Raw genomic sequence first — 17645 nt, 5'->3', positions numbered from 1 at the left:
AAGAGATCCATCGTATCGAAGCTCTCCTGAATCAGAGTGAGGAAACAGAACGAATAACCGTTTATTCGTCAGACATTTTCAAGCAAAAAGTCAGGATCGAATTGACGACTTAGTATTACCTGTGAAGAAGAAGAAAACACACACACAAATCAATGGATACCTGGGAACTTTATTACCTTTTGAACCACAGTTCGTATACGGCTTCTTGGAATCCTGTCGTCTGTGCTAAAGATGAACTCCCTCATCGCAAACCTAAAGAACATCAAGCTTACGTGATCAACACGGACGACAGTCATCTCCCAGGAACCCACTGGGTAGCCGTCTACTTTCCTCAAGAAGGATGTGTGGAATATTTCGATTCGTACGGATTACCCCCTTTGGAAGACGATATCATCGACTTTATGAGAAGAAATGCTCAGATCACCCGATTCAATAACGTGAAATTACAAGGCACAGATTCCTTGGTGTGTGGACAGTACTGTGTGTATTTTCTGCATCATCGCAGCCTGGGCTATTCCTTAGAACATTTAGTGACTCATTTTGATCCTCGTTCTTCTACTAGAAACGATGTGAAAGTAGATCGATGGTTTTGTGACCATTATGCTTATCTTTTGTCTCAAGCTAGGAAACGTAGTGTCCATCAATGGCCTAATGATTTCCAACAGTGGAAATCACAATTTCATTCACAACGTTGTCAGCCCTGTTTAAAGTAGACTGTCAATTGAGAAAAAAATGTTTGTGATTTGAAAAAATTGTTTGATGTTATAGTGTTGGATTATTGTTAAAAATGTTAGAGTTGTTGTTTAGTGTTAAGTGATTTTTTGAATAAAAAATGTTGTGTTTTGAAAAAAATGCCTTTGTCTTTTGTTTAGCTATAAGAATGTTGGATTGATGCTCTTTCATTTCTTACTATCCCTCTCATGACACTCACTGAACGTTGCGGCTCGAAAACCGTAGAGGGATGTTTTACTTCACGTCCGCGCTTTGACTTTAAGAACCGGGGTTGTTTCCAGTCTAACCATCCATTGTCGACTCATCCTCCTAAGAAGATGTGTTCCAAACTAGCTAAACTCAACGAAGCCTACGTGAATTTGCATAGGGTCAGACACAGTCTGATACCGTAGCCAGAAGAAATAGAGAATGTGAGAATGTTAAAAATCACTGAAGACCTGATAGAAGAGCTCTTCAGAGAAGAAATGAACAGGGAAAAAGAAGAATGGACAGAGAAGTACAGACTTCAGAGACAGCAGCAACAACAACAACAAGAGCAGCAGCAGCAACCTGAAGCTGACAGAGGCTTTGTCGATTGTCGTATCGACACCAAAGAGTTCTTCTTCTCTTTCCGAAGAAGCAGACCTATCGCCAGAAAGTCTATCCTCAGAGGACATCGCATTCTTAGAAACTAAAAAAGAATGCCATAGCAAAACAAAAAAACAGCCCTTTTCAGGGCTACCCAATACTCTAGAAAAGAAATAACGACCGATTTGCCAATGTGTGTAGGTAGAGTAGTGTGAATATAAACACTAACTCTTTTTTAAAAAATGTGAGGGTATGTGTTTGTGTGTTTGTGTTTGTAAGTGCTTAAGTAAGTTGGTATGGATAGTAGATTAAAATAATGTGTTTTTTGGTGTTTGAGGTGTATATTTGGGGGTTAGATTGGATTGCTTTGCGTATGTGGATAGTCTATTGAAGTGATTTATAAAAAAAATTAAAATAGTGATGGGTAGCATAAAAAGTGAGTGAGTGTTTCTTTTAGGTCCGCGCGTTGTTGTTTCTTTGGTCATGATGTAGGTAAGATCAATTTTATGTTTTTAGGGGATGTTTTCCTTCACGTCCGCGCTTTCACTATAAATTGAAACTCGTTCGGCAGTCCAGCTACCCTTGTTGATTGATCAACACCAAAAATGAACACGAGACTGGAGAAACTGTTGGAACTTCATGTGCATCTGGAATATGCCAGGCGCATATTAAATGAACTGGCCGCGGAAGCCATTGTGGAGGAGGGAAGGATAAGAGAGGAGGAGGAAAGAAGAAACAAAGAAGAGGAGGAGAGAAGATATAAAGAAGAAGAGGAAAGAAGATACAAAGAGGAGAGAGAAGATACAAAGAAGAGGAGGAGGAGGAGGAGGAGGAAAAGGAGAGAAGAAGAAGAAATTTCAGAATCCCAGAAACCGAAAATTGGGATTCTGAAGCCACATATCCTGCCTCTGCTCTCTCCCCCCAAAAGGTAAAAAGTAACTGGGGGATAAGATGTGTATGCGGCGCCAGGCCTGGAAGGTGCCACCATTAACCAGGTGTCCATGAAGTTAAAAAAAAACAGCCCTTTTCAGGGCTACCCAATACTCTAGAAAAGAAATAACCATCAATTTGCCAATGTGTGTAGGTAGAGTAGTGTGAATATAAACACTAACTCTTTTTTAAGATAGTGTGAGGGTATGTGTTTGTGTGTTGGTGCTTGTAAGAGCTAAGGTATGTTTGTGGGAATAGTAGATTATGGGTTACTTTATTGTTTCTTAGCGTATGTGAAGAGTATAGTTAGGGTTTTGTAAGCGCTCACGTACGATTGTGTGGATAGTAGATTATGGATTTTGTTTATTGTTTCTTAGCGTATGTGGAGAGTATAGTTAGGGTTTTGTAAGCGCTCACGTACGATTGTGTGGATAGTAGATTATGGATTTTGTTTATTGTTTCTTAGCGTATGTGGAGAGTATAGTTAGGGTTTTATTATATGAAATAAGAAAGTATAGTTAGGGTTTTATTATATGAAATGAAAAAGTAGGGGGATGTTTTCCTTCACGTTCGTGCGTTGTTTGGTCATGATCTAGGTAAGATCAATTTTATGTTTTAAGGGGGATGTTTTCCATCACGTCCGCGCTTTCACTATAAGAACCCACAGTATTCGTCGTTCAAACCATTCTACAAAGAAGATGGCTTCGAACCAAATTGACAAGATGCAAACATTGCAAGACGTTTTAGACAATTTAGGAATGATGGAGCAGATGTTAATAAGACTCGTTGAAGACCACTATTCCTATAGTCCCCATCGTGTAAAGATGGAAATTAATAACTTGAGAAAGGTAAAGGACAAGATAAGTGGTGTAATGAAAGAGATAAAGGAGGAGAAGGAGGATGAAGAGGAAAAGATAAGGATGAGAGCATGGAATGAAAAAATTGAAAAAGAAGAAGAAAATGAAAAGAGGAAGAAAGAAGAGGAGGAAGAGAAGAAGAAAGAAGAGGAGGAGAAAAAAAAGAAAGAAAAGAAAAGAAAGAGTGTTGGAGATAAAATAAGAAGTTGGTGGAGAAAAAGAAGAAATTAGAAGCAGAAGAAGAAGAAAACCCAAAGGCCCTTTTCAGGGCCAGCCATATTTCTCGAAAAGAGATAGCCTTTCCATTGCCTACCCTTTTTTAAATTTAAATTTAAATTTAAATTTAAAAAAAACTTTTTTAAAAAAAATTTAAAAAATTCCCATATTCAATTCCCCTTGTCCCTAGACAAACCCAAACTCTATTCCCATGTTCAATTCCCCTTGTCCCTAGACAAGCCCAAACTCTATGTTAAATTCCCATTGTCCCTAGAGTGGCCCAGCGTTTTTCTCCATGTTAAATTTCCATTGTCCCTAGAGTGGCCCAGGGGTGTTTTTAATGCTAATTCCCATTGTCCCTTGGGTGGCCCCATTCACTACTTGCATTCCTCTCAGTGTTTTCGAGAGTCTTATTAGCGAAGTCTACATCTTCGTATCTACACATAATTGAGATCCATAACTATGCATAAATTAAAACAACTTTCTTTAGTAGTTGCACGTCTGGAGACAGCAGTAAAAATAGGATATACTGGAGGTAATCGACAGAGTTGCGCCACTTCCTTTCTCCCGAGGCCCTATGATTTCCTGCCTCGTCTTCCACATCAGTGATCTTCCTCTCCCCCAGAATATATATATATATATATATATATATATATATATATATATATATATATATATATATATATATAAAGAGAGAGAGAGAGAAAGAGAGAGAGGGGGGTGGAGAGGAGAGGCTTGGTGACTTAGTGGTTAGTGCGCCTGATCTGGCAATTAGAAGGGTGTGATTTCGAATCTTAGTATCAAAAGAGCCCAAACTGGATGTCCTGTTGCTTCTGTGCATGAATATTGAAATAAATAGAATACCGAATAATGCCAAACAACACAAGTATACCTTTAGGGACACACACACACACACACACACACACACACACACACACACAAAAGCTCAAATTTTGCTGTCTATAATTTATTTTTGGAGGGATTTTGACAATTCCTAACCTGAATTTGTTGTTTCCTCCCATAAATACTTGAAACAATAATTTTAAAACACGACCCACTACCACAATACTATCTAGTACTTTATAACCATCAGCACGGTTTTCAACTGATCATATAGCAAAGGTGGACTCGCCCCTGCATACCAAATTTACCAAAGTGTTATATTTGGGATTCGATATCTGCGTTTTTGTTTTGTCAATTGATTCCTGAATGCTTTTTCGTATACCACTATACCTGACCCGTGTATCGACTTGTATGCTAAGCTTGCTCTTTCAAAACAGGAAAGAAAGGTATGCAGTTGAGATATCCTTGGTTACTGCGATGAATGCGCAGGTTCCTTTTTTTGGTACGTGTGTCAAAATCAAGGTGTTATAAACGCACATCTACATCCTACGTATATATTTACACAGAAGGATATATCCTGTTGATTCATCTACCGACGGTATGGCAAAACATTTCTCTCTTTTTCACTCAAGGGCACAAATTTATGTACCCATACAAAGACATGTACTATTTATTTTGGTGCAAAATGGAAATTAAAGTATCGTTTGGTGGTTTTATGATAGATGTCAAAGGTAGCAACTGGCGCGTGATAAACACTTCTCAAGCATTATATAACCGTGAATTATACAAAATCGTACTGTACGAAGGTTATTTATGAAAAGAACTTTAATACAGCGGAGAAAATGCATCCTTCTCTGAGAGAGAGAGAGAGAGAGAGAGAGAGAGAGAGAGAGAGAATTCATTACACTACCCCCTTCCATTCCCTCCATTGACTGTTATTATTGACTCTTGCCGTGTTGATGCTTTTCAGGGCGAAGGTATGTCACATATAAAAACTGGTTCTTTTTGGCGCACCTTTCATGATTTATTCACAGTTGAGAGAGTCATATTTAACTTTTTATAGTAAATTATATCAACACTTTTATTACAGTCCTTCTCGTCCAGTGACCATTATTCTAAATCATATCCATACTTTAATTAAAGTACCTTCTTGTCCAGTGACCATTATTCTAAATCACATCCTTACTTTGCAGTCCCTTCACGTCCAGTGACCATTTTTCTAAATTATATCTATACTCTAAACGAAGTACCTTATTACCCAATGACCATTATTATAAACCCTATCCATGTCTGAATTGCAGTATCTTATTGCACAGTGACTGTATCTTTTTCAGAGTGAATCCATCTTGGGATGGCTGCATGTTGCGTAGCAATGTTGGATCACTTCGGCCTACATTCAAAGACGATTGTTGTTAAAATTGACCCTTGCAACTGGAACAAATGTATCTTGTGAACTCCTGTTTTGTATCAAGTCCAAATTTCAAATGGCAATTCTAAAACATCTTGTCATATTGTATTGCAAAAACAAATCTTTACAAATCCACCACACGGAAGAAATTTTAGTTTGCCATAAAAAATGAAAGACACCACTTTTCGTCACATAATGGATGTGTGTGAGAGAGAGAGAGAGAGAGAGAGAGAGAGAGAGACAGAGACAGAGAGAGAGACAGAGTTTGGAAGGGGGGTTGGTTGGGTTTATTAAATCAAAGAGCACCCACGATGATTTCGACCTGTTGATTTCAGGTTCACGCAGTACCAGGCTGAGTATACAAATGCACAGCTCAATAATGTTTTCCTTTAACAACATAGTATAAAAATGTAGATGTCAGAGTAAACGTTCAATGATTAATTTGTCAATATTGGTTCAGAATTCAGTCTCGAAAGTTCGATCTCTTAGTTAGATGGCAGGTAAAATCAAATGACGTTATTAATGATTTAGCTACACCTATGATCTTCCTCATTGTCTGGAGAAACAACCCTGACGCACCTTGCTCTAAGTAATGCAGGTAAATTCAGATCAATTGCGATAGACATGGGTAAATATCAAAGAGAGTTAGGTAAACACTTGCGATGGCGTTTTATAAAAGTCGGATAATAATGGCTATCTTTTCAAGTAAATTATGTGCACTCAATAAAACAACAATAATACAACCTAATTATATGTCGTGTTCTGTAGATAAGGAAAAAAAACGATACCACAAGAATGAGTAATACTAGGTCGTTGAGTACAGCTCAAAGCAAGGTAATATTGAATACCGCCATAAATACACAAAGATGGGATGTCAGGGGTAGCTGTGCTGGTAGAGCGTCAGACTCTTAGTCCTGGGTCCGAGTTCTATAACCCGCCCTGACCAGCGGCTGTCTCTCTGTGTCCTTGGGAAAGGCACTTAGTCCCATTTCCTCGTTATGATTTAGCCAATAATGTGCTAAAAATGCCGTTAACAAAAACAAAACAAAACCACTTTTTCTACGATGTTGAGCTTTACTCCAAGGAAAGAAATGTCTCACCAGCTAACCGTCTTATGATGACGCCGTTTTATCCTTAAGCTGCAGAGATACAAACGCACTGAATAACAGGTTGTGAACTTCAGACATAGAAGCATTGTGTTAAAATTTCTTTGAATGCAAAAATCGAGGCAGAAGACAACGCAACTTTTATAAACTTTCATTCACTGTTGAAAATGATGTCACCATTAATGTTTTTTCTTACGTAAGCGAGACAGGATTTTCCAAAGACAATTTCGCTGCTGACGTCGCCTCCGGAATATTTTTATCTATTAAGTCTTGCCATTCACTTTTACGGCAGTATTGCTAATTACCGCTTGAGGGATAAAAAAACAAAATAATGTTCTGCTATACAGATAGGAATGTATCAACTGACCAATCGTCAGACCAGAGGCAACAGGATGTCAACATGCATAAATCATAATATTTATATTAAACTTTTAAGCCAAGTTTTCAAGTAAGCCAAATATTGAATACCGCCATAAATACACGATAATGGAATAATGACTATCCAAGTTACTGTAATTATACTTAATATTGAATACCGCCATAAATACACAATGATGGAATAATGTCTATCCAAGTTACTGTAATTATACCTCCATTCATAAGCTCGATATGTGTTAACCAATACACAGACAAATCCGAACTAACCACATATGCCCATTGTCACAAAATTGGAATTTTCACACACACACACACACACTATATATATATATATATATATATATATATATATATATATATATATATATATATATATATATATATATATATATATATATATATATATATATATATTGACAAAGGCATTAGTGTCAGAAAAGTTTTGCGATTCAGTTGTGATTTAGCTTACGACGCCTTAGCACGTAATATCGATTTTTGTTTCTTGATTTCGACGTTCGACGTGATTCTCAAGGTCAATGACGTTATAAAACTTCACAGGATTCCCAGATGACTCAAATTAGACTACTTCCGATAGGAAAGAGTCGTTAATAAAGCACGTAGCACAGAAAAAAAACTCCATAGTTATATTTGCCCATCATTTCTTAGCAGAAAACAAACCCTCCATGGTTATGTTTGCCTATCAGTGTTAGCTTATAACGTCATGGTTACGCCTACCTATTATTTATTAGCACATAACTTCATGATTATGTCTACCGGTCATTTCTTATTACATAACTCCATGACTATGTCTACCTGTTATTCTTAGCACATAAATCCATGGGTCTGTTTGCCTATAGTGTTTTGTGCACTAACTCCATGGTTATGTCTAATATTATTTTCTTAGCACATTTGCCGTAGAAGGAGGCCGGGGGTTAAGTTTATTTACCGTACAAGACTCGAAACAGGGCAGGGTATATAAAACCAAAATCCGGAGGGCAGTTAAAGTAAGAATTATACTGTGTATGTGCTGCCTAATGGTTTAAGAATGTGGCTGTGAAATGTTATGGCGATTGACGTTAATCTAACGTATCTTTTGCTTTTAATGACTGAGAGTCACTGTGATTTTAAATGATTGAATTTATTTGATTATCAATAAATATCTCTCACTGATGATTCTACCTCTCCAAAAATAACCCCAAAAGCATAGAAACAAAAACGCAGGGTTGTCAAAATCTGTGCCAACACTGCTACAAATGGCTTCCGCTGCAGGTGCTGTACTGACCGAATGCGCTGCATGAGAACCCGTTGAAATGAGAACATCTTAGAATTTCAGCACATGATAGGCTATATAGTTGACAGTATATTTGGTGGAGGAAGAACCCAGAAAAACCTGGGAAGAACCACTGACCCACACGAAACTACTGCCAAGCTTTATCACATACCTACGTTAGCCGACCCCGAACCAACAAGGACAGACGTGAGATGTCAGTGACGTGTAAAGGCGAATGCCTTACAATTATAAAAATAATAAAGATGCTTCATTTCTTTTTTAAGAATCTGCATTCAAAAACCAGCTGTTATGACTACAGGTGAAGCAGTTTGACTGGTGAATAAAAATAATGTACTGTAATCAGCTATTTAAAATGAAAGCAACAGACAACCAGTTATAGTGCAAGATATATTCCCTGCCTGAGTACACACACTGAGATTGTTGACTGAAGATGATCTGGTTACATCATAACTATAACATAATGCATTGAGGTAGGGGGTCATGACCTCAATTTTACATACTGCCATTTTTCTAAAAGCATGGATCATAAAATAAATCTATAACACAAGCCATTTAAATTATCCACAAAATTTATTTCCAGCAAATGCCAACTGTACTGAGCATACTGGGAATATGTACAATGATATGTAAATTAAAAAATGGTAAAATGACAAGATCTAAACATGGATATAAATATGTAACTAGAGTAAAACAAACAGCACAAGATATCCCACCAACATAATGAGAATATATGTATAGTCCTTGCCAAGAAATAACAAGCAAGGATCAAATTTAACTTTCGTAACAACAATTTTGACCTTCAAACTACCAACTCTGAAATCCACAGGGTTCTTTTTCATGCAAAGAGAAATATATGTACCACGTTTCCTTGAAATCAGTTTTTGAGAAATTTAGTTACTGTTGAGAAATGAAAAAAAAAACTAAATCTATTGTTAATAGCCTGGAATGAAATGCAAAGGACAAAATCAATTTTATTAACAGCACTTTGACCATGAAGTTAAACACATCAAAATCAACAGGATCTGTCTTGGGCAGAAGGGGACACATGTAAAAAGTATGGTACAAATAAGTTGTATAAAACTGAAATTATTGTCCAGAAATGAGACACAATGGCCAAATCTGTTTAGTGGCAGTGACCTTAACCTTAAGGCTATTGATATCAATATCATCAGGGTTTTTCCTAAATCCATGCGAAAGAAATATTTTACCAAATTTCATCAAATTCTGTTATCTAACATTTAAGTTTTCATCCAGATATGAAATGCATAGGCAAAAGTATTTTTAAGAACAGTGATCCTGACCTTGGAGCTACTGATCCCAAGATTAATAAGATTATTTCTTTGGTTATGGGAAACATGTGTACCAAGTTAGACTGAAATCAATGGACAGAAACCTAAGTCATCATTTAGAAATGAAATGCATTGGCAAAATTTAGATACTGACCCCAAAAGTAAAGATTATTTTCTTGGGATAAGGGGAGCACACACATTAAATTGCACTGAAACCGTAACTTATTATCTAGAAGTCAGATGATTATGCAATATCTATTTATAGCAAGTGACCTTGACCAATGAGCTACTGAACTCAATATCACCAGGTTTCTTTCTTGTGCTAAGGAAAACATGTGAACCAATCTGCATTTAAATCTATTCACTTCTAACTTGTTATATCATCCATAAATAAGTTACACAGGCAAAATTTATTTTTTGGCAACAATGACCATGACCTTTGAGATCCCATTCCTGAAATCCGAAGGGTTGGTTCTTTTTTGCGTTGAGGAAAACAGACATACCAAGCTGCACTGAAATCTCTTTAATAGAACTTCAGTTAACATTTGGAAACCAAACCAGGTGCCGCCACTCATGCCCAAATGGATGACGGTAAACTAATACCCTGCGACATTCAACAGCTGGGTCTAAAACTTATGTTTTAAAAATGTAAGCACATTCAAAATTTAACTTAAATGAGAAACAGTAAATGAATCCATGGTCAATACTTTGTTAATAAATTATCTTCAATTAAGTACAATTACATATATATAACTTTGGACAAAACTATACCAACAAAACAGCTTTCAGCAAATTAACTATTTAAAGAATATTGGATAAATAAAACCCATGATGCAGATACATGCTATCATAAAACTGATAGCAGTGCAGTTTAAAAATGATCCTTCATGATAATATCATGTTCACTTAAATCTGATATATATTTATACACTTGGAAACATTAGAACACTCGTCACTGTGTCAAAAACATTTATGGATCTATGAAAATCATGTTTTGGAGTAAATATAATTCTTTGACAGTATTAGCCTAATCATAATATTAGGACAACTGCCACTGCATCACAAATCCAGTCATCCCAAAGCAAACAAGACATTTAATGAGAGTGAACTCCTGGTGACAAATCCATATTATTCAATGTAAAATTAATATAAATTTGGTATTTTTACTGCAATTTTAATTATTAACACTTTTATAACAGGTAGTATCTTCATTTTTTTCACAACGAATGACTTTACTCATGCACAGAATGTTGCCATATTATCAGCAACCTCTTTACCTGTGAAAACAGTAATTGTCTATGCTATTCTTTAGCTCATGTGGTTATGTGACAACATAACAGTTGGTTGAAAGTGACTAAAACTTTTAATTGCTGGTAGAAAGTTTGCATTTAATACTAGATACAATTCTTAGTGACATCACAACAATATGCATCATGGCAACTTTTATAGCACAGACTAGTGACAAAATTGCTTGTTCCATGATGGTTGTGAAATCATAGAATGGCAGACCATATTTGTGACTGAAGATAACTTATCTTTGAAATGTTATAGGAGGAAATGAGCTATCTATTTTAATGAGGCTTATAAGGGATAAATGTTTCTCTGCAATTCCCCCTCAAGGGCCTTCAAAGTGGTAGGCCTTCATGGAGCCAGGGCAATTCTGTTCACCATTTGTTTGCAGGACAAGTTCTTTTCCTGGGCTTGTTTGTCACAAGCCATGTATGAGGATTCAGCAATCTTGGGCTAGGATGAAAAGCTCTTTATGCACATTTGTAGAATGGCCTTGTTGTAGAGTGATGACATGGACAGCAACATATTGCTGTCAAATAGCTTTGGAACTGGAGACTGAGTATTGAGCATCCCTGTGGAGTACATGAGCTATGTGGGCATCTTTGTCAATATGGATCTCAATGGAGGATCTAGTCTAATCTCAGCAGTTTTGAAGACCTGGATGAGAATTGGAGCAAATAGATACAATGTTGCAAAGCAGTTGTTGTGCAATGAATCAAGATTTCAGGTCCATGCATACTGAGGTCAGTTTCAATATTATCATGGCTGGGACTATGATACCATGAAATACTGCATGTGTAACAAGGTCCAGTCTGAAGTTAGATGAAAGTTGGCATTGAGAATGGAAAAGCCTGTTGTTTCTTGAGTCTTGAATTTGCCTTTTGAAGTACTTTAAGATATCAGAGACTTAATCAGACTGGTAACTGTATAAATAAGGCTGATATAGATGCTGGAATTCTGCAAGAATCCACTGGCAGAACAAGGTGAGGTTGACAGAACTCTGAAGTCTGAAGCCATAAGACTACTTGAACTGATGCACAGACATGGGTTTGGAGTGCACATCTTTAAAATCTGACATAAGACACAGCAAAGAAGACTTATGCAATGATCACAATGACTGTGGTGATGAACCACCAAGCTGGGGATGAGGAATGATGCTGGGAGTCCATCCAAGCTGGAACATGGTTATCTCAAGGTGTTTACTTTGAGAGTCATAAAAAACTGATGTCAGTTACTGAATGTCTGGAATGGGAAAACAGTATAGCCAGTAATGGGTTGTGAAAGATCTGGGACCAGTTACTGATTTGTCTTGTGCCAGTCTGCACTGCTTTCATTGGTACAAGTTTAGATATTTTGGAAGACTTAATCACTGAATCTGGTGCTGGCTGTGCCAGGCATCTGTGACAGAGCTGGGACTAGAAGTGACATTAACAGGTGCAGGATGCTATGTACATCTGAAGCCCTGGACTGGTATGCTTGGAAGACAGATCACTCTACCAAGTCCCAAGGACATAGGCTGAGACAGAGCTAGAGTTTGAGTAGACAAGGTTGAAGGTTGGCTCGTCCAGGACTGGTACAAGTGATCTGCAGTGTTGTTTCTGTGATGGCCTGGTAGTCTGTTCAATCCCTTTCAAGATCTGCATGTGGCACTGTGGGTGATGTCAGAGTTATGACTTTGTGGGAGCTCCAAGATGGCAAAGGTTGCCTGACCCTGTTTGGAACTGGTGAATTTCTAAATTCAAGTGGCTAGGACATGAAACAGTTGATGACTGAGTCAGTTTTGGCAACAATAATAATGGTGTCCGTACCTTTATAGAAGTGTTTCTTGGCTGTCTCACTAGCCTGGGTATCGGTATATGTTTTTGCTGAAACTGTTGCACACCTCTTTGGACCAGTGCAAAAAGATATCCCATGTATGGTTGACACCCAATACAGCTAATACTGGCTAGCGTATTATCTTCAGCTATCTTGAACTTATTACAGACCCAACACATAACATGGTTTATTGTTACCTGTAATTAAAGTAAACCAAACAATGGCATATACAGGTCAAATGAGTCACACTAAGCAGAAAGTAGACAGGATACTAAGATGACCAAAGACATTGAATAATGAGATGACACTACTGAAATTTAGGACAGGTATTTGAGATCATACTAATTAGCTGATCAGATGCTGAAATAGGCGACTGAGTGGCAAAATATTCTATGATGTGGATTGAACCAAACAGTGAGAAATCAGAGTATATGTCCCTGAGATTAGAAAACTTAATTTGATTGCTCAAACTGGAGAAAAGGCACAAAATAGGAAGATATCTGTGAAGCTTCTGGTGAGGGTAGGCCAACCAGGCATCATCATTAGTAAACGTCAGCTGATGGGATATTGGTCCAATCTCTCTATCCAAGGGGTGAATAAGCTTGTCTGACTTCCATCTCAGCCAGCTGCTTACTCTTTAACACTTTTATTGCTTAAACAAGCCAAAAGGAGTGGTGAGCAGCTTCATTGGCCTGGAAGGGCTGGATATGCAAGGAGTGGTAAACAGCTTCCTTGGATTGGAAGGGTTGGCTATGCAAGGAGTGGTGAATAGTTTCATTGGCTTGGAAGGGCTGGATATGCAAGGAGTGATGAACAGCTTCATTGGCCTGGAAGCTTGGAAGGGCTGGATATGCAAGGAGTACTGAACAGCTTCATTGGCTTGGAAGGGCTGGATATGCAAGGAGTGGTGAACAGCTTCATTGACTTGGAAAGGCTGGATATGCAAGGAGTGGTGAACAGCTTCATTGGCTTGGATGGGCTGGATATGCAAGGAGTGGTGAACAGCTTCATTGGCTTGGAAGGGCTGGATATGCAAGGTAGTTCTTCTATCATAGTATGATTATGTAATGTATTTGAAGAAGAAATATATGACAAGACAGCATCTGAAACTTGCAACTAGCAGACATCTTATCTTAATAGGTGCAATAGTCTAGAAATATGCATATCTACAAGTCTACAAACATGCATATCTACAAGTCTATAAACATGCATAGCTACATGTCTACAAACATGCATAGCTACATGTCTACAAACATGCATATCTACAAGTCTACAAACATGCATATCTACAAGTCTATAAACATGCATAGCTACATGTCTACAAACATGCATATCTACAAGTCTACAAACATGCATATCTACAAGTCTATAAACATGCATAGCTACATGTCTACAAACATGCATAGCTACATGTCTACAAACATGCATAGCTACATGTCTACAAACATGCATATATACATACCCGGTCTTTCAAAGGATTTTTATCCTTGTTGGAAATTTATTTTCTGAAAAAATCAATGTACTTGGTGGATATGGATTACATTTATCATAAAACATCAAAAATCGCTTTTTTCCTTAAATAAAAACAAAACAATCATTGCAGCTTGACAATTAGATATGCCGGACAAACAATGGTATTCTCTGATACATACATATTTGTAACAAAGAATGGTATTCTCTGATACATAAATATTTGTAACAAAGAATGGTGTCCTCTGATACACACATATTTGTAACAAAGAATGGTATTCTCTGATACATATATATTTGTAACAAAGAATGGTATTCTCTGATACATACATATTTGTAACAAACAATGGTATTCTCTGATACATACATATTTGTAAACAGTTTCTATCAAACAAAAAAGATAAATAGTTAACAGGCTAGCTAATGAATAAATTTATCTGCACAGTGATTTTTGTAAAATTAGAAATATATGTGGAAGATTTAACATACATTGTTATGTGGGTAATGAAAATCCAGGAAATTAAATCACCATGAAAATTTTGTTTAGCAGGTGTTAAGGTAAGCATTATGACCCAAAGAAATTAGTTCCCATTTACATTGTCTGTTGTTTGTTATCAAATTACAAAACTTCAATCCAATTTTTATTTTTGAGCATATCAATGCCTTTTTTTCAATTTACACCAAGCTAATCCAACATTTGATACATAATGTGTAAACTGTAACAAATTTGTTAAAATAGGCTTATTATCAAATCACTTCTGAACTCTGCTGCAAACTCTTTGAGGGTTCAAAATCAGGAAGCATGGATGAAACTCTGCTTCTAAGTTCGGCTAGCCGTTTTGCTTTCTCCTGTTCTTTCTTTATTGACTCTGGAAGCTGTACCCATGCTCTGAAACAACGCCTCTTCAGCAAGCTGAAACAAAATATGTAACAAGTGTACACACAGCATATTATAATGAGGACATCTATATACAGATATACACACCTGCCAACCTTAACAAGACCTCAATAAGGCAGTACATTTTTTAATATTTAAAGTTAGACCAGTTTTCAGTCAGGTGTAACAAAATATCATATACTTGCCACTGTCAAGTTGAAAACATGCATTTAAAAGATCAGAAGTGTGATTTGAGACTAATGCAATGGTTGTAAACATTTTGTAAGGTACTTTTAGATCTTGCATGCTCTCATGACAGATCTGGGATGGATGTATGGACCTACAGACACATAGCAACAAAACAATATACTATTTCTGCTACTGCAATGGGGATATAAAAAAGCAAAGAAAAAATAAAATAAAATGGAATCAATAATGCTTATGTCCTTTGCAATTCGAATTACTTACTTTAGGTAAAACTCTTTAGCTCTTCTCTCCTTCTCCCATGATGCAACTTTCTCTTCATTCATGTAGTCATGCCAGCTGTGCAGAATTTTAGAAAGGAGGATGTGTTGATAGTGTTTATCTGCTTTCTGAATCTCAATCTCTGTGTGATATTTATACTGAAACAGAGTTACATATTATACAAAACCTCAATCTCTGTGTGATATTTATACTGAAACAGAGTTACATATTATCTCTGTGTGATATTTATACTGAAACAGAGTTACATATTATCTCTGTGTGATATTTATACTGAAACAAAGTTACATATTATACAAAACCTCAATCTCTGTGTGATACTTATACTGAAACAGAGTTACATATTATCTCTGTGTGATATTTATACTGAAACAGAGTTACATATTATCTCTGTGTGATATTTATACTGAAACAGAGTTACATATTATACAAAACCTCAAACTCTGTGTGATACTTATACTGAAACAGAGTTACATATTATCTCTGTGTGATATTTATACTGAAACAGAGTTACATATTATCTCTGTGTGATATTTATAATGAAACAGAGTTACATATTATCTCTGTGTGATATTTATACTGAAACAGAGTTACATATACAAAACCTCAAACTCTGTGTGATACTTATACTGAAACAGAGTTACATATTATCTCTGTGTGATATTTATACTGAAACAGAGTTACATATTATCTCTGTGTGATATTTATACTGAAACAGAGTTACATATTATCTCTGTGTGATATTTATAATGAAACAGAGTTACATATTATCTCTGTGTGATATTTATACTGAAACAGAGTTACATATTATACAAAACGAAAACTCCTGAAACTCTAACTACTCTTGCCATACACTTTTTTTTACATGAAAATGAATGTGTGGCAATATATTTGTGGAATTTAATATAAAAGCATTCCTGAAGAAAATATAACAAGTTGTACAACAAAATAACTTTGATATACCTAATTATAAAATGTGCCTGCAAAAGTGTCTGTTACGGGTCTGAATTTGCTGCTGCTTTAGTATTAACATTATTGTTCCATGATCAACAGTTTTCCTCTGAAACTAATTATCTACAAAATAACATTTTCTTTCAGAGAACTATATTATAGAATTTCCCTCAACAAAAGTACTTTACAAAATTATACTACAGTATCAACCCCACCCTTCCATAAACAACATCATTATGTTCCATTCTACTATAAAATTCCCCAAGAACAACAGTACTTTATACCACTCTACTATAGAATTTTCCTCAACAGTACTTTATTTCACTCTACCATAAAACTTTCTCCAACAACAGTACTTTATTCCACTCTATTATAGAATTTCGGTCAACAGTACTTTATTCCTCTCTATTATAGAATTCCCCCAACAACAGTACTTTATTCCACTCTATTATAGAAGTTCCCCCAACAACAGTACTTGATTCTACTCTACTACAGAATTTCCCCAACAACAGTACTTTATTCCACTCTACTATAGAATTTCGGTCAACAGTACTTTATTCCTCTCTATTATAGAATTCCCCCAACAACAGTACTTTATTCCACTCTATTATAGAATTCCCCCCCCAACAACAGTACTTAATTCTACTCTACTATAGAATTTTCTCCAGCAACAGTACTTTATTCCACTCTACTATAGAATTTCCCCCAACAACAGTACTTTATTCCACTCTAATATAGAATTTCCCTCAACAACAGTACTTTTTTCTACTATATTATAGAATCTTCCCCAACAATACTTTATTTCACTCTACTATAGAAATTTCTCCAGCAACTGTATTTAATTCCACTCTACTATACAATTTCCCCCAACAACAGTAATTTATTTCACCTTATTATAGAATTTCCCCCAACAACAGTACTTTATTGCACTCTACTATAAAATCTTCTCCAACAACAGTACTTGATTCTACTCTTCTATAGACATACCCCAACAACAATACTTTATTTCAATCTACTATAGAATTTTCTCCAGCAACAGTACTTTATTCCACTCTACTATAGAATTTTCCCCAACAAAAGTACTTGATTCTACTCTACTATAGAAATCCCCCAACAACAGTACTTTATTCCACTCTACTATA

The 17645-nt window shown here is 36.2% G+C and overlaps 1 protein-coding gene across 1 annotated transcript in view; it reads right to left on the bottom strand.

Moving 5' to 3' along the window:
* Positions 1–8879: 8879 nt before the first annotated feature.
* Positions 8880–17645, bottom strand: part of LOC149796043 (uncharacterized) — a 66357-nt gene continuing 57591 nt past the window's right edge. Inside the window, exons 16-18 of the mRNA XM_089965960.1 lie at positions 15538–15692; positions 14949–15105; positions 8880–14227 (exon numbers count right to left, since the gene is read on the bottom strand). Coding sequence (XP_089822086.1) covers positions 14204–14227; positions 14949–15105; positions 15538–15692 — 336 coding nt within the window. The 3' untranslated portion in view covers positions 8880–14203. The remainder of the gene's footprint in view (positions 14228–14948; positions 15106–15537; positions 15693–17645) is intronic.

Source organism: Sinohyriopsis cumingii, chromosome 7, assembly GCF_028554795.1.
Source record: "Sinohyriopsis cumingii isolate HCF-2022 chromosome 7, ASM2855479v2, whole genome shotgun sequence".
NCBI classification, from domain to species: Eukaryota; Metazoa; Mollusca; class Bivalvia; order Unionida; family Unionidae; genus Sinohyriopsis; species Sinohyriopsis cumingii.
Note: the sequence above shows the minus strand (reverse complement) of the source record. Positions and strands in the feature narration are given on the sequence as shown.